At 42.9% G+C, this 18,572-nt stretch overlaps 1 protein-coding gene across 2 annotated transcripts in view; it reads left to right on the forward strand.

Moving 5' to 3' along the window:
- Nucleotides 1-18,572, forward strand: part of TTBK1 (tau tubulin kinase 1) — a 133,932-nt gene that overhangs the window by 60,925 nt on the left and 54,435 nt on the right. For both annotated transcript variants that reach the window (XM_048482559.1, XM_048482568.1), the window contains 3 exons: nt 13,459-13,551; nt 16,222-16,347; nt 17,831-17,985. In XM_048482559.1, coding sequence (XP_048338516.1) covers nt 13,459-13,551; nt 16,222-16,347; nt 17,831-17,985 — 374 coding nt within the window. The remainder of the gene's footprint in view (nt 1-13,458; nt 13,552-16,221; nt 16,348-17,830; nt 17,986-18,572) is intronic.

Here is an 18,572-nt window from a genome sequence, read left to right on the forward strand (position 1 = left end):
AACACCCCCAAATTTCCACATTAATATGGGGGGGGGGGTTGGGGGAGGGGGGAGAGGGGTTTCAAATATCTGATTTTGGGGGGCTAATTTAACTATATGGAAAATCTTTGCAGGGCTCTGGGAGGGGTGGTTTTACAAGAACCCCTGAACTTGGTGAAGTTTGTGTGTCGGGGGTCCAATTTCACGGGCCCCCAAATTTTCCTCCATTGTTTCCAATGGAAGACAGATAGGGGCACTCTCTTTGACAACCATAAAATTGAACCCCCTGCCCCAATCTTCATGAAACTTGGTGGTTTTTGTAAAGCGAGTCATGTGCAGCTGCACTGCAAATGTGGCAGAGCTCTGCAGAAATAATGGACCTAAAGGTGCCCATATGAGACACCATTGCACTCATCAACTGGATTTTCCCTAAGGACATCACAGCCAGTGGATAATGAGTTCTACGAACAGAGAGATGGGGTAGCCATGGGTAGCCCCATTAGCCCTGTAATAGCAAATTTTTACATGGAACACTTTGAAAAACAAGCCCTGGAAACAGCACCAAAAAAGCCCACTACGTGGTTCCATTTTGTGGATGATACGTTCAGAATTTGGAACCATGGAGAAGAAGACATAAACAAGTTTCTGGACCATATTAACAATATCCAACCAGACATCCAATTTATTATGGAAAAAGAAAATGAGGAAAAACTACAATTTCTAGATGTCTTAGTCATCTGCAAAGCCAGCCAACAATTGGGCCACATGGTCTACAGAAAACCTACACACACTGATAGATATATACATAAAAACTCCAGTCATCACACAGGACAAAAACATAGCACAATAAAAACTCTGGTAGATTGTGCAAAAAGAATCTGCGAGCCCCACTTTCTTTAAGATGAACTGAATCACCTAAACTGGGCTCTACAGGCCAATGGGTACTCTACTACAGGCATCAGAAGAGCTTCAAGACCATGAACAAACCTCAGGAATGAAGCCACCCAGAGGGAAGGTGTTTTTACCATACATCAAAGAATCACTGATTGAATAAGTAAACTGATGAAGAAACATAACCTCCAAACAATCTTCAGACCTACCAAGAAAATTCAACAAATGCAACGTTTAGCAAAGGATAAGAGGGATCCTCTTTCTGCAGGAGTTTATCGCATACCATGCAGCTGTGGACAAGTTTACATAGGGACCATGAAATGCAGCATTCAGACACGAATCAAAGAACATGAAAGGCACTGCAGACTAATTCAGCCAGAAATATCAGTGGTAGCAGAACGTGTTATAAACCAAGCTGGACACAGAGTGTTATTTGAAAACACAGACATTCTGGACCACTTTGACAGCTACTACGTCAGACTACACAGAGAAGCCATTGAAATCCACAAGCACATGGACAATTTCAACAGGAAGGAAGAAACTACAAAAATGAACAGAATTTGGCTACCAGTAAAAAACACTAGAATGAACACCACCCAAATGAACATCACCCAAATTCAGGATGTCTCTGCAGTAAGCAATAAAATGGATTGTAAATGAGTACCTAAATACACAGGCAAACTACTATTCAAATTCCTTTATGCAACTTATGTTTTACATGCAAATGCTAAAATGGGGGAATTCCACTGAACACATGCAAATTACACTTGCAAAACTGCATCTTTAACACTTTTAGCAAATGCAAATGGTTCTTTCTCCCACCTTGGGTGTTTCACAGGTATATATACTCCACTTGCTTTACTGCCACCAGATCCTTTGAAGATGCCAGCCACAGATGCAGGTGAAACATCGGGAGAAAATATTACTGGACACGACCATACAACCCGGAAAACCCACAACATTCTAATAAAATATAATGTTTGACCAGCAATTTTTAAAAATATCATGCAAAACTAAATTTAATTTCAGCTAGTTTTTCTTCTAAATGAATCACATTAATTCTCTTTTTCCATCCTAGGCTTTATTTAGTTTTCTATCCCAACTTTTATCTGACCATGTATCTGACAATAATCAAAATCTTTCATGAACATTTCTGAGTGCTCAAAATGCTGCATGTACATTATTGCTGATGGGAACTGAGGCTGAGAGTGTAGTTTGCTCTGTGATTATCTAGGGCATTTGTGACTGAGAAGAACCTGTATATTACACTGTCTAATGAGGTATCCGTGGAAGAATCGCCTTTTTATACTGCTTTTATAGTGCCAAATAATTTAAAATCTCCACTGAGTATGTTGCTCAGAATAATATCCTAGTTGCTATGCAAATTCTCCCAATTTATATTTTCTTTGGAGGGGGTGGGGGTAGATTTTGGTGAGAACAAAAGAAGTCAGACCCTGGAAGAGAAGGAAGACATATATTTTAAGTACTTTGCTCTATCTGTATTGCTGGAATCTATTGGAATTGTGCCCTCTGATGCTTGGTTATTGGCATTTGTTTTGCCTTTTAAAAGTCAGGTTGCTTTTCAGATGGCTAGTGCCTCTCACAATTCAACCTAGGGACTGACAGATAGTAACTTTCCCTCTTAACTGACTAGAAAATTGACCCAGAAAAGGATAGCCATTTGTCCTAAGTCACCTTGCAGGACTATAATTCTAATGCAGATATTTTGAAATCTCATACATACTGTAGACTTTACCTTCACCTTGTTTTACTGTCTACTGCTCTTCCAACATAATGCTTATATGGCAGTGATAACAATTGTTTTAATGAAATACATGAGGGAAATGTACTTAAAAGTTAGCCATTGCGGGGTATAAATTTAAGAACTGTAGCACTAAATTACTCCCAAATTACAGATGCTGAAGAAAAAGAAATTGAAAGCTTAAATGAAAATATCCAGGAACAAATTAATCACATACCTAAACAAGATGTGCTCTTAATAGTAGGTGACTGGATCGCAGAATTGGAGAACTAAGAAGAATCAAATATTATCAAAAATATGGGGTAATAGGATGAAATGAAGCAGAAAGGTAACTTATAGAATTCTGTGATGATAACAGAATACATGTTCTGTTCATTGCAAAAACATTTCAGGCAACCAAAAGATGATTGTACCAGTAAATATCACCAGATAGCCAACGCAGAAATAATATATATTGCATAATTGGAAGCAGACAATGGAGAAGCTCATTTTTGAAGGCTAAAACAAAACCAGGAGTTGATTGTGGTACAGACCATGAATTATTAATACTGAAAATTAGAATGAAGCTAAAAACCTCTAAACTTTCATAGTGTCAAAATACAATCTAAACAACATTTCTGAAGAGTTTAAAGACCATATAAAGAACAGATTTGCATTCCTAAGAACAAGTGAATGGGGAACTGGAAGAATTAGGAGTTGAAATCAAAGATATTATCACAGAAAAATTCACAGAAAAATTCACAGAAAAATTCACAGAAAAAATGCAACAATAAATAAATAAAAGAAATAAAAGAAATGGCCTGTAGCCAAAAGAAATGAAAGCATTGATGGATGACAAGATCTTAGAAATCAAGGGGAAATTTAAAGCTCAATTAAGCATGCTGAAATATCAAAATGGAAATACATTAACTGAGCAAGACAGAAAAAAGAAAAGGTGGAAACAATATGTTAAAGAACTACTTGGAAAAGATAAAAAATGACAGATTCAGACCACAGTGAGCTGGGCTTTGAGAAGAAAAGAGAGTTGCTGAAGTAGGAGTCTTGTGAGGCAGTTTTTCAGGAGAGTGCAAGAAAAACTGAACTACTTCTACAATGGATCAAAGCAATATGGCTGGTGAGGGGGTTGGGGCAGAGACATGCAAATGTCTGTGGCATGTTTGTATTCTTATCTGAGGGTAACAGCAATTACAGTTGCAGCACATGTACAGGAGGAAAAAATACAGGGACTTGAGGCACGCTTGTCCACACTCCATTTTATAAGAGAAGGCGAAGAGTTCATCGACAGAATGCACAGAAGACAACAGGAGGAGGGAAAAAATTTCATGTCAGGAAATCAAGGAGCACCAAACACACAAGGAGGAGAGATGGAAGGACATAACACACAGAGGCAGGAAAATCAGGAAACATTCTGAGCCTCTTGCTAAGCAACCACTTCTAGGATCTCCCCATAGATAACTGATTCTGCACTATTGGAACAAAGGCTACTCCCCCAGCCCTCCAAAGCTTGAATGAAATTTCTTAATCCTTTGTGGATGAGTGGACGAGCTTCTATTCTCCAGTATAGGAGGAAGCGTATGCTGGTAATTGACGATTCCCTACAGTGGTGTGCATCGACCAGACATGCTGTCTTGCGGGCAGGGGCGTACCTAGGCAAACTTGCGCCCGGGGACAAAACCTGAGTTTGGCGCCCCCCCCCGCCAGGCGTATGGGCAGCCACCCTCCCCCACAATGACCAAACAATGATTTTTTTTGTACCAGCTCACAAAACACCTCCCACTCCCAGCAAAACATACATGGCTCTCTCCCCACCAACTCTTTTCCTAATTTCCTAATCACAACAACCCTATGAGGTAGGTTGTTAGCCTGAGAAACAACTCCAAGTCAGTGTAAGTGGGTATTAAGCATGTAAATCTCTCACAAATCACCCCCAGCAAAATATTTACCAAACAAATGTCAGCATCATCTCTCACAAAACACCTCCAGTGGAATCCACCCCCAAACAGCATCACTTTCAATTGTGTTTAAACTAGGGAGCTCAGATTCTTCTTTTAAATCTACCTTAAAGGGAGAATCTGGGGTTCCCGGTTAAAACAAAATTGAAAGCGATGCTGTTTGGGGGTGGATTCTCCCCCACCCTGAAACAGCATCACTTTTGAGGGTTGGAGAGTCAGATGAAACAAATAGCAGATTCAGCTGGAATCTGGGGAAATTTGGGCACATTCAGACAAAAATTGTCCGATTATGTCCTGCCCAAATATGAACAAATGCGAATGAAAGGTATTTGGGTTTTGGGGGGGTATTTTTGGTGTTTTTTCGGCCTGCAGGGAGTGCATTTTTAAAGCTAGCGGCACCATGATTTCAGAGCATCATCCAGAGATTTCCCTGATGATACCACCCAAGTTTGGCAATGTTTGGTTCAGGGGCAGCAAAGGTATGGTCGCCCAAATGGAATGCCCCCATCCCCATTGTTTTCAATGGGAGCTAACCTGAGATGGGGGCTACCCATTTGAGGGACCATAACTTTGGTCCCCCTGAACATAACTTCACCAAACTTGGGTGGCATCATAAGAATAGTTAACAGATGATACCCTGAAATTTTGGTGTCACTAGCTTTAAAAATACATCCCTTCCAGGCACCCCAAGAAATTTGCCCAAGATTCTTTGTTTTGCAGTGACTTTGCTCTATTGTAGCTAATGAGGAATTTCTGAGGCAGGCTGCACATTTTTGAAGATAGAGGCGCCAGACTTTCAAGGTGGCTCCAAGAGGCCTTGACTGATAGAATCCAAGCTTGGTGAGTTTTGCTTCTGGAGTGTGTGTGTGTGTGTGTGGGGGGAGTTGAGAGAGTTCTGAGAGAACTCAGCCCACAGGCTTTCATGTGCAGGAGCGGGGAAACAAAATAAGCCTTTTGGGGGCCCATAAAATTGAACCCCCAGAAGCAAAGGTCTCCAAAACTGGATGCTATTACCAGGAGGGCCTCCTGAGCCACCCTGAAAGTCTGGCACCTCTATCTTCAAAAATGTGCAGCCTGCCTACACACTCAGAAATTCCCCATTGGCTACAATGGAGCAAAGTGACTGCAAAACAAAGAATCTTGGGCAAATTTCTTGGGGTGCCTGGAAGGGGTGTATTTTAAAGCTAGTGACACCAAAATTTCAGGGTATCATCTGTTAACTATTCTTATGATGCCACCCAAGTTTGGTGAAGTTATGTTCAGGGGGACCAAAGTTATGGTTCCTCAAATGCGTAGCCCCCATCTCAGGTTAGCTCCCATTGAAAATAATGAGGATGGGGGCACCCCCTTTGGGGGTCCATAACTTTGCTGCCCCTGAACCAAACATCACCAAATTTGGGTGGTATCATCAGGACAGTCTCCGGATGGTACCCTGAAATTTTGGTGCGGATAGCCTTAAAAATGCGCCCCCTGCTGGCCGGAACGTGAAAAAACACTTAAAACATTTAAAAACACACAAACGACCCTGAAATCTTGGCGCCCCCCCACGTGACCAAATGGGGGGCGCCCGGGGACATAGGGTACCCCCTGTCCCTAGGCAGGAACGCCACTGCTTGCGGGGCATGCTGTCTACTTAATGCATGCATTCAGGATGTGGCAGAAATGCTAGAAAGACTCATCAAGGCCACAGATGACATCATTTCTTGCTCATCCTTGTGGGAACAAATGATACTGCCTGGCACAGCTTAGAATATATTAAAAGAGACTAGGAGTGTCTGGGTTAAAAGGAAAAGAACTTGGTTGTGTTTCTGTCAGTTCTTTCCTCTCGAAGGCTATAGCTTAAGAAGGGAGAGAAGAATACTGCAAACAAATGGCTGGCTAGATAGATCGTGTCACCAGGAAAGATTTGGCTTTTTGGACCATAGCTTATGTTTTTGAGATAAAACTCTTCTATTGGGAGATGGTTTGCACCTCATAAAGGTAGGAAAATGCATTTGGTAAGAGCCTTGAAAACCTGATAAGGATTTTAAACTAAATCCTGTGGGGGAGTGAGACAAAAATTCAAAGTGTAGTTTGATGTCATTAACTGGAGGTAAAAACTCTAAAGATGTGCAGGGAGTGGCACACATGCGAGGAAATAGTAACTCACAAGTAAGTACAGAAATGAAACCTTCAGGACATATAAACCATGGATTCTGATATCTTTACACTGATGTGCAGAGTATGGGAAACAAACTGGATGAACTTGAAGTTCTAATACAGAAATGGGACAATGACCTAATAAGCATTATTGAAATTTGGTGGGATGACACTCACAATTGGAATATTGGGATTGAGGGGTACAAATTGTTTAAAAGGAATAGACAAATAAAGATGCAGGGAGGAGTAGCATTATATGTCAATGTGAGCATGGATGTTTAGTTGAGAGTCTTTGGATAAAAATAAATGGAGTAAGAAATCATAGTGATACTATGGAGGGGCTCTACTATAGAACACCATGGCAGGCATAGGACTTGGATGAGATGCTGCAGATTATACAGTTCTCAGAGAAAAGGGACACAGTGATCATGGGAGATTTCAGTTATGCGGATGTCTCTGCTAAAAACGAAAGGTCAATACATTCCTGATTTGTCTTGCTGAAGACTTTATTTTCCAGAAAGAGCTGAGGGAAACAGTGGGGTTCTTGTTATTTTGGACTTGATTCTCACCGACAGGGAAGAACTGGTGGTTGAGGTGAAAGTAATGCACATCCTGGGTAGTAGTGACCATGTAATTTTGGAGCTTACAATCTTGGGGAAGGGAAAAGCTATATATAGTCTGGATTTTAGGAAAACAAATCTTTAAAAACTTAGTTATGTGGGGTAGAATCTCATGGTCAGACATGCTTTGGTTAAGAAGGGAGTGGTGTGGGTTTCTTAAAAAAAAAATGAAGGCGCAATCACAAACAATTCCAGTGAGAAGGAAAAATAGAAGGAGCCTGAAGAGGCCATTGTGACTCTATGAACAGCTTTCTAAAGATATGAGAAATAAAAAGACTCGTTTATGAAAGGGAAGGAATCCCTTATAACAAAGGATAAATATAAAAACTAACCAGTGCTTGAAGGGAGAAAAGCTAAAGCTCAGTTTCAGTTTAGGCTAGCGAGAGATGCTTAAAACAACAAAAAAAGAACTCTCTTGTTATGTGGAAAGTAAGAAACAAACAAAACACATGAAGACGGAAGTGAGTTCCAGCCTAGGATCAGCAAAGGGATAGTACATAAAAGCCCAGTTTCTTTTAATTAAACTAAGTCCTCAGGGACAGATCAATTGCATCGAAGGGTACCAAAGGAACTCACAGATGTAATTTCTGAGCCTCTGTCAATTATTTTTGAAAGTTCTTGGAGAACAGATGAGATGCCGGGAGACTGGAGGCAAGCAAATGTTGTCCCCATCTTCAAGAAGGGGAAAAAGGAAGACTTGGGTAACGACCAACCTGTCAGTTTGACATCTGTACTTGGAAAAGTTTTAGAACAAATCATCAGTCAGTGAGTCTTTAAGCATTTAGAAAGGATGGCTGTGATTACTAAGAGTCAGCACATGTTCCTCAAGAACAAGTCATGTCGGACCAACCTTATCTCCTTTTTTGAGAAAATCATTATCCTGTTGGAGCAGGGGAATGCTGTGGACATAGTTTATCCTCAGTAAGACTTTTTTTTTTTATAATATATTTATTAAATATATGGTTTAATGTAATACAGAAACATAAGACACATATACACACAGTCACATCCACATACAAACAAAAAAAAGAAAAACATTCAACTTTACTTGTAAGCAGTATTTCGACTAAACGTTTCATATATATGCATACTCAAAAAAAATTGTAATATTGGGTTGTCCACCCCCAGTAATTCCTGCATCTTTGACCTTGCCACTCTCCCATTGCCCTCTCCATTCATAACCAGGTCCTCTATCCACGCCAACTACTTACTCCACTAAATTTCCAGTCCCATTCTACAAACCACAAAGCCCCGCTTCCCAAACCAGCCCACACCACACACCATCAAAACAGTTTTTTTTAAAAAAAATAGACTTCCCCCCATTACCCCTCATTTCATAGTTCTGATTACATATTGGCAACTCGTTTCACTGTATTCTCACCCTTATTCTTACTTTTTACAAAGGTTCCATCTTTATGTTACCATGAAGAGATCGATTGACTTTTCACCCATTCTTTTTTTTTTTGTAGCCTAACTCGATCAATACTTTCCCATTTCGTTTTTAAATCTTAAAGATCATATGTGTTCATTATATAATTGTCCCAGTTAGACCAAATATATATATATGTCTCTCATTCGTTGATTGAAAGTACTCCATTTTCTTTAAGCGTTGTGTGATCATGTCTATTGATTTCATTTCCTGTACTTTATGTTCCCATTCCTCTAGGGTTGGTATCTCTGGTGTTTTCCATCTGGCAGCTACCAACATTCTGGCTGCAGCTGTCAGTAAGACTTTTGATAAGGTTCCCCATGATATTCTTTTTGACAAATTGGTAAAATGTGATTTGGATCCTATTACTATTAGGTGAATCTGTAATTGGTTGTACCCAAAGAGTGCTTGTTAATTTGGGTGCTGTGTGGTTTCCGGGCTGTATGGCCGTGTTCTAGCAGCATTCTCTCCTGATGTTTCGCCTGCATCTGTGGCTGGCATCTTCAGAGGATCTGAATGCTTGTTAATGTTCCTCATCCCCTTGTTGAGGGGTGACAAATGGAGTGCCTCAGGGACTTGTGTTGTTCAACATTTTTGTAAATTATTTGGATGAAGGAATAGGGGGGGGGTGCTGATTAAATTTGCAGATGTTACTAAATTAGGAGGGGTAGCAAATTTGGTAGGAGACAGAGCCCAGATACAGGATGATCTTGAAAGGCTGGAAAACTGGGCTAAGATGAATTTTAGCTGAGATAAATGTAAAGTTCTGCAGTTAAGTAGGAAAAATCAAAAGCATAAAAATAGGATGGGGTAGTAGTGTTGGTAGTTTGGTATGCAAAAAGGATCTAGGGGTCCATCAAAATCTTAACAAAAGTATGCCAACAAATACGGAAAGCAAGACAATGGCCCACAGACTGGCAACAGTTATCTACATTCCAATTCCTAAAAAAGGAGATTTCAGACACAGCAACAACTGTTGAATTATTGTATTAATCTCAAACTCAAGTAGAATGATATGCAAAATCTTGCAAAAATAGTTATATGGAACAAGAAATGCCCCATGTTCAAGCTGGATTCAAAAAAGAAAGAGGCACTTGAGATCGTATTGCAAATGTACGATGCTTCTGGAGCATTCATAGATTGCAACAAAGATTGTAACTATACATGAAAGGCTATGGTTGGTTTTAAAAGAAATGGGTGTACAACAGCATCTGATTGTTTTGATGTGCAACATGTATTCCAGGCAAGAGGCTATGGTTAGGATAGAATGTGGAGAGTTAGAATGGTTTCCCATTGGCAAAAGTGTCAGACAAAGGCCGAATTTCCACTGAAAATTTAATCTACCGTGTTTCCCCAAAAATAAGACAGTGTCTTATATTAATTTTTGTTTCCAAAGATGCGCTATGTCTTATTTTCAGGGGATGTCTTATTTTTCTGTGTTCTGTTCGTTGGGCATGCTTCCAAACAAAAACTTTGCTACGTCTTACTTTTGGGGGATGCCTTATATTTCACACTTCAGCAAAGCCTCTACTACATCTTATTTTCAGGTGATGTTTTATATTCGGGGAAACAGGGTAGATACAACCAAGGGCTTTTCCCCACTTCAAAAAAGAAGGAGATACGCACCGGGTTGGTTTGCTGCGGGACCTTTTGGGCGTGGGTTCATGTTCCCCACCACAGCTTCTGGCCCTCAAACGATCCTCAGTCAGCAGCCATCAGAATTCCTCACTCCGTGTGTTCAGCTCAGGGGCCATCCTGATTGGCGGCTGCTGCTGCTGCTGGGCGGGATCTTTTTTTATCCCCCCCCCCCCCCCGGTCGTATCCATGTCACACACACGTCGATCTTACTACCTTTCATGGGCGGCTGGCTCCCTCCCACCAACAAAAGCGAGCCCCCCCCCATCTCAATTAATCATGCAGCTGGCAAACTAGGCAAGTCCTTCCAGCACAAATAGCATCAAAGGGAGCTCCTGAATGGGGCTGATTGGATTGAGGGAAGTGCTGCCGAACTCTGCAGCTCAACCACTGAAGAGCAATTGAAGGGGCCGCGGATGGATGAAATGATTAATGGCTGCAAGGAGAGCCGCCCGCCCAAGCATATGTACTGTGCTTTTAGAAAACAGGGCTGCTTGTGCCTCCTTGGGGCAGCGTCTCTGGCTGTGCCTGTGGAGTCGGTTGGGTGGACATGCAATGTTTGAATGGAAGTAGCCTCCCCCTCTCCGCCCCCTCCCCTCAGCCCAGCCTCCAAGGAATTGGAAAAAACCCCAGCTACTTCCTTATTGGGCAAAAGGCTCCACATCACTACCAATGGTGGGAACCTGAAACGCGGCGTCGCCCCTGGACTTCCCCACGGCGTCGCGCTCTGTGCGGGGTTTTGTAAAAGCTGCAGTTCCTTCCAAGGTTAGAAAAGACATGCGGTTAGGGAGAAGGAGGGCAGCAGAATCAGGGTGGCTGCGTTGCCACCATGGATGCAGTGGGGAGTGCTGCGGAACCCCACGTTACTTGGCCCGAGTAGTGCGCAACAAAAGGTGAGTGGGGAAACGGTCCAAGTTTCAAAACCTTTTATTCCAGGTTCCAACATCCTCACTACAGCAAGTTTTTAGTGAAAACATCTAGGCCTGCCCCTTGGTGGGGGGTACAATTGTTAAGCTAGCAGCACCAAATTGTCAGAATATCTTTAGGAGACCCTCCTGATGATACCACCCAGGTTTGGTGAAGTTTGGTTCATGGGGACCAAAGTTATGGACCCTCAAATGTGTATCCCCCATCTCCTATTAGCTCCCATTGGAGAGTTTTTTTCAAAAAGGTGCATATACAAGCAGGTCCAGGAAAATCCCGTGATAAAGGGGGGTGGGGAGGAGCACCGGAAACAGGACTGATCTGTGTTCCACGGTTCGGCTGTGAGGAGATCTCGAGGGAACCTGGATATTTCGGGTGACTGTCTAAGGATTAATTGCCAGTAAGGATCTCACCAAAGATGTATTTAACTTCCCATCTGTTCAATCTGTATGCAGATCCTATAATAAGGAAAGCCAGATTAGATTTGGACGGGGGTGAAGTGAAAATTGGTGGAAAGAAAATTAGCAATTTAACAAATGCAGATGTTGATACATTACTGGCAGAAAATAGTGAAGATTGGAAATTGGCTGTGACAAATGTGAAAGCAGAAAGTCCCAAAGCAGGATTACAGATGAATATCAAAAAGACAGAAGTAATGTCTGCTGAGGAATTACACAAATTTAAGGTTGACAATGAAGAAAATGAAATTGTTCAAGATTTTCTATTCCTGACTCCATCATCAACATGAAGGGAAACTGCAGCTGAGAAATCAGAAGATTGAGATTGGAAAGGACAGCCATTAAGGAACTATAAAAGATACTTAAATGCAGGGATGTATTACTGACAACTGAGATCAAGGAAACTCATATTATAGTATTCCCCATTACCCTGTATGAAGCGTGAAAGCTGGCCGGAAGAAAATTGATTCCTTTGAAATGTTTGGAGAAGAGTTTTACAGGAACCGTGGACCGCAAAAATACAGATACTGTGCAGATAAATGGGTTCTAGATCAAATCAAGCCTAAAATCTCCCTAGAAGCTAAAAGGACTAAACTGAGGCTATTGTATTTTGGTCACATTATGGGAAGTCAAGAGTAATCAAAAAAGACAGTAATGCTAAAAAAAAGTTGAAGGCAGCAGGAAAAGAGGAAGACCCAGCATGAGATGGATTGACTTAGTCAAGACACAGTCTTCAGTTTGGAAGACATGAGCAAGGCTGTTAATGATAGGACATTTTGGAAGTCGTTGATTTCATACAGTCACCCTATGTTGGAAGTGAGTTGATGGTACTTAACACACACATGCATGGAGTACACTAGACTTTTCTGTAGAACAGTCATTGCTGTTTAAGTCTTGAGTTTCCTGTGAGGTTTATTGGACTTCTCAGTGAGAAGGTTAACAGTGAGGAACAAACATCCCTAAAAGACATGCCGTGTATTATGATTTCATCATATTGATTATGAATATGAAATACAGGAGTTTTGACAAAATTGGCAGGGTTATCTGGGGTTCAGATGATTCAGCAAAACTGGTTGTTAGCAGAAAAACAGCTCTGGATTTGCAATGCATCTTTTCAGTTCATGCTTGGATTGCTAAATTTGCTGGGATGCAAGTGCTCTCACTGTACATGACACATGTAGAATTATATTTGAATGTGAGATCTGGTTATATGGAAGGCTTGTATGAGTAAGCATGGCCCACATAATACACAAAAAGTTTCAGGAACCTCTAAAGGAAAGCTAACCACTGCTCCTATTTAGACATTTTATTAATGTCCACCGTTACCAGTCTTTCCTTACAAAGTGCAACCACAGCGGAGTTTGGGCATATGCTGGGGTATATACTCAACTGCATAGGTGCAGGCCAACATAGGGTGCAGCCAGCACCCTAGATGGTGAGATCGAGGCAGGTTTAGTGGTCCTGACATGTGAAGAAAATCCACAACTGTTGTGCTGGAGTTCCCTAAGATTAGAATGTTTGGAAAGTGCTACTTGAGAACTTAAGGTTGTATGAACACCTTGTCTACACTGAATGTAGATTTTTAAAAAAGTGGTAGTTGCTAATTTATGGCATATCGGGTGGGTTTTTTAGTAAGATCTTGATTTTGTGATTTTTTTACTTTCTCCAGGAGATGGGTCGACACGATGACCTGTGGTCCCTTTTTTACATGTTGGTGGAGTTTGCGGTTGGGCAGCTTCCATGGCGCAAGATCAAAGATAAGGTAGGAAACAAAAAAAGCAAAGTAAGATCCTCATTGCGTAGAAATACACTAAACAACAATTGCTTATTTCTAACTCACTTGGGCAGAGCAATCCTGAGGGCTGCCAGTGCTTCCATGGCCAGCCATGGCACAACTACTGTGCCAGGAAAATGGGTTTATAAGGCCAACTTTGGGTGCACTATTGTCAGTGTCTCCAGCAATCATGCTGTGGAATTCCGTGATGATGTTGTGGGGAGGTAGCAAGACTCTGGTGGACAGGGCAGCCAGTTCCAATCATGGCTTGCCTGGCATGGGGGCTGAGCCAAGTGCCCTTCAGACCCTAGGGATGGAGCGGTGTGTGTCCAGGGATGCCAGCTGGCTGTCAGCAGCACCTCTCCCGCTGCTTTAAAGGGACCAAGTTCTGTCCTAAAACCCTGAACACCTGACAGTGGTATAGGGGTCCAAGCTCCCCCACACACTACCCCAAGCCTGGTCACTGCCCACATGGAGGAAAGTGCAAGAGGAGAGCTTCACATTGGTTGAGTCCTCTTCATCCCTGGGCACTGGCTAGTGGCTGACATGGTGCCTGCCTTGGACACCTATGAAGACAGTCCCATGACAGCATCCCCACTCTGAGAGTAGCCTGCAGGGGAAAGAAGGAGTCAGCAAGTCCAGGGGAAGTGGGGAGTGGGAGGGGCCCCACAGAGGGGCCAGGTGGCTGCAGAACCTGTGACACTAACTGCACAACACCTCACTGCCGTGTCCACCCACTACCATAGATGGTATCGCTGCCTGCAGAATGGCCTCAGCTCTAGATGGATAGTTCTCCATTGTCCATTCATAAGGGACACCCTGGGACATGAGGGCATGCACAGATCTCTGAGCAGGTCCAAAGGATTCATTCTAGCACTTCAATGTGGACAGCTCTGTCTGGACACTCCTCATCAGAAGCAGACCTTCCACATAAAGGAGCCATCCGCAGGGCAGCAGTAGTAGGTAAAGGTGGTGGGGAGGGTTGGGGCCCAGAGGGTGCCTAGGCCACATGGGTCCCAGCACCTTTGCCTGTTTTGAACAAAGCACTCTCCACAAACCCTGGGCAGCTGGCTCTGGCATGCCGCCCCCTCCTGCCTCTCCAGCCTCAGCTGGCGATGTGATATATCTACCTGCTGCTAGTTCTCTGTGGTGGTGCTGTGAGGATGAAAAAGCTGCCATGCTCACCAGATCTAGGCATGTACTGGCACCCTTCATCTGTCAGACAGCACCTGCCTGGATTGTTTCTGCCAGGACAGGGCAGTCATCTAAGCCCTGTGTGAGGAGCTTGGACAAATTCTCGAGGGCCAACTTTCTCCCTTTTGCCCTGCACCATCCCTGACTTCCAGAAAGTCCTACTCTGCCTCAGGTTCTCTCCACTCGATCCTTCGAATGGATCTTGGCAGAGGTCCTAGGACAGGACTCTGTTGCATATACTGCAGCCCTTCCCTGGCAAAAGGCTGTTGCCATCCTAAACACCCTCACCTCTCTGGTTCTCATGTCAACACTAATAGGACATGAGGGGTCCTGCTTGAACTATGCTTCTGCAAGAGTCTGCTCCTGCAAGAGAATTAGTCCAAGGATTGTGTGGTTACCCTCTGCACTCAGTGGGACTCATGGTGGGGCTCATCCCCCTCTCGTGCCCTGTCTAAGGAGGAGCCCAACAGCTGCCTCGGCTGCTGGTCCAATTCAGAGCCAACAGCTAAGGGCCCATCCCCCTGCATCTTTTCCAGCTGATTCCCATGTACCACAGGTTGCCCTGCGTGGGTGGGGGGAAGGGTCTGGACCTCCTGCCAGTCCCAGTTATATGTGTCTCCCAACCACAAGGGAAGGGAGTGAGGAAGGAGGTTGGGGAAACACTCTCTGCTTACCTGTCGTTATCTGGCTGCCCCTTTGGATGCTAGCTGAGGAAATGGAATACCTGTTAGGATTCAGAACTGAGACAGGTCAGCCACAGATTATGGATTTTTCTCTCCCTTCCAGCTGTTTGTGCAAAATGCTCACCCAGTAACACTAAGAGCACTCTCTGTATTTATTCCACCACTGAGGTGCCTTGCTGCTTGCTCTAAGTCCAGACAACAGGGAGCAGAGAGACAGTGTCCCATGCTGAGTTGTGAAGCATCCTGGTTGGGGTTTTTGTAGGGCTGGGAATACTGTGATTGGGTCCTGGGGAGGGGGCTTGTCTGCCCCAGGAAAGGAAGACAATTGGTCACACCCTTAGTTGGCCTCCTGATCTGATTGAGGCCTTGTGGGAGTGGCTGCACTGGGGGGACCCTTGAAATATACCTTTAATGGGTGCCCATGGACTGTACATTCATTGTCAATAGCATACCTTTTAATTTCTCAAGGGGGGCATTCCTGGGCTGAGTGGGCTCAGGGAACTGACTTATCCCCACCATGCCTCCTAAACAGCCTACAACCCCTCTCGGCACCCGAGAAGCACCAGTGCATAGCTACCATGGTGCTTCATCAGTGCCCTGCACCAGTGCTGAGGACCTCCACCAATGTAATCGACCCTTACGTTGCCATATCTCTGAGATATGCTGGTATAAGGGTCAGTCTGCTCCCTATGCCCATTCGTGACCTCCTTTAGGATTGTGCTGTTAATTCTCTATTACGTTTAGTGCTGCACGATACTGGAATCAAGTATCTTTTTTACAGGAGCAAGTTGGAATGATTAAAGAGAAATACGAACATCGAATGCTGCTGAAACATATGCCTTCTGAATTCCATCTCTTCCTGGATCACATTGCCAATCTGGATTATTTCACTAAACCAGATTATCAGGTAAAGTCCTGTCTTTACTTATAGGTTGACATGTCATTGTGGCAATGTCTGATTGTGTACCTTAGATCACCAAAAAAGAAGAATTTCTGAAAACAGAACCTTACCTGTAGTTTTATTATTCTTTCAATTGATGTCTTTCATTTCTGTTCTGAATTGTTGCTGAAGTTGTGGTTTGTAGCCAGAAAGCAGTGCCGTTGGGCAGGCTTCTTATCCTTTGCCGCAGCACTGTTTTTTCCCACTGAAAATCACTTTTTCTACTTTTTGCTGCTTTCACTTATGTTTTCCCTATCAGAAAATAAATACAGGGGTGTTGGGGAAGGGGAAGTTTTTAGTGGAGAAAGGGAACCCCTCTCTTCATGCTTTTTGGCTTCAGATTACAACCTCAGCAACTGTGTGATACAAAAACAAAATATCTATTAAAAACATTGAACTAGATCAGGGGTAGGGAACCTGCGGCTCTCCAGATGTTCAGGAACTACAATTCCCATCAGCCTCTGTCAGCATGGCCAATTGGCCATGCTGGTAGGGGCTAATGGGAATTGTAGTTCCTGAACATCTGGAGAGCCGCAGGTTCCCTACCCCTGAACTAGATGGAATGTGCAGTTAGAACTTGAGAGACAAGTAAAACAGAAATCCATTATTTTTGTTCCTTGTAAAACACCAATCAAGCCTGGTATGTGAGGGACTAGAAGAGTTGGTTTTTATACCCCGCTTTTCTCTATTTTAAGGGGTCTCAAAATGGCTTATAATCACAATCCCTTCTCTTCCCCACAACTGGCACCTTGTGAGGTAGGTGGGGCTGAGAGAGATCTGAAAGAACTATGACTGGCCCAAAGTCACCCAGCAGGCTTCATGTGTAAGAGAGGGGAATCATACCCAGTTCTACAGATTACAGTTTGCTGCTCTTAACCACTGCACCACATTAGTTATGTCATTTGCATTTTAAGAAGTCTCTGAATTTCCTTGGAGTCATAACTTTCCTTGTTTTTAGTGCTGTATTTATGCCAAGATATTGTATTCTGCCCAGATTTGGAGGCACACTATTTATTCCAGCTGCATGTCTGTAGTAGAGAAGATTTTTAATTGCTTAGGTCAGGGTCTTGTCGGACACAGTATTGCTCTTCAAAAAAAAAGCAAATTTCATTCAGTATATGTGAACTGCACTTATGTAGCTTGAGCCTTGCTTGTCCCCATTCCATTTGGACATCAGATGAGAACAACAGAAAGCAGCATTATCTGCATAACCCGGGTGCACAAGAGCAGAACCAAGAGCAGAAGTTGTCAAGTGCACTCAGAGATCAGGACTGCCACCTGGTTTGGCAGTATTCTGTGACAGTGTTACAAGACCACTAGCCTTGACCTTATATGTTGTCCAATAATGAATGAAAGCCAAAAATGCTTTAAGAGTGAGTTCCTTTTAAAAAGTCATTTTTGGTTGTGAATGAACATTTCAGCTTTATTATTACATTTTCCCCCCTTTTAGCTCATTATGACTGTGTTTGAAAACAGCATGAAGGAAAGAGGGATTACTGAGAATGAAGCTTTTGACTGGGAAAAAGCTGGGACTGATATTTTACTGTCTACAAGTACCTCCACGCCACCTCAGCAGAATACAAGGCAGACCGCAGCAATGTTTGGGTGAGTAACAGATCCGTGCCCATAATGCAGTCAATTTGTTGTGGAATTCAAGGAGCATCAGTGGAAAGATTAGTTATTCATCAAGAACACTTTTATACAGCACTTAGAGGTATACCTGATCCTTTCCAAGTACAAAAAGTTTGGTAATGTAGTTTGGATTTGCCATATGGATAATTCATACCTGTAAATTTTACATTTAAACTTCAAATATGTGGCTGCCATTTTGAATCCATGGATGTCTCCAAAGTCAAATCCTGTAAATGCTTCCTCAGATCACTCTGGAGAAATGTTGTCACAGTTCCTCTGTGATTGTTCATTATTTAAATGTATAAGTTGTTGACTGCCTTCATGTGATTTTGAACCGTCAGGGCCAATGGAGAGGCTGAGGCGTTCACAGAGTAGTCTCGGTCAGGAGTTACATAAAAAGGTTCACCTCAGTGGAATTTAGGTGATATCATCTTCTGGACACGTTGCTACTTATCCTGCAATGGTAGATGCCCTCCCCCAAGAACTGCGCAGCAATATGAAGCTAAATTTGGCAAAAGACTTGTCATAACTAATATGGAAATGAAAGGCAGCAACAGACA

Source organism: Sphaerodactylus townsendi, linkage group LG01 (genome assembly GCF_021028975.2).
Source record: "Sphaerodactylus townsendi isolate TG3544 linkage group LG01, MPM_Stown_v2.3, whole genome shotgun sequence".
In the NCBI taxonomy this organism is placed as follows: domain Eukaryota; kingdom Metazoa; phylum Chordata; class Lepidosauria; order Squamata; family Sphaerodactylidae; genus Sphaerodactylus; species Sphaerodactylus townsendi.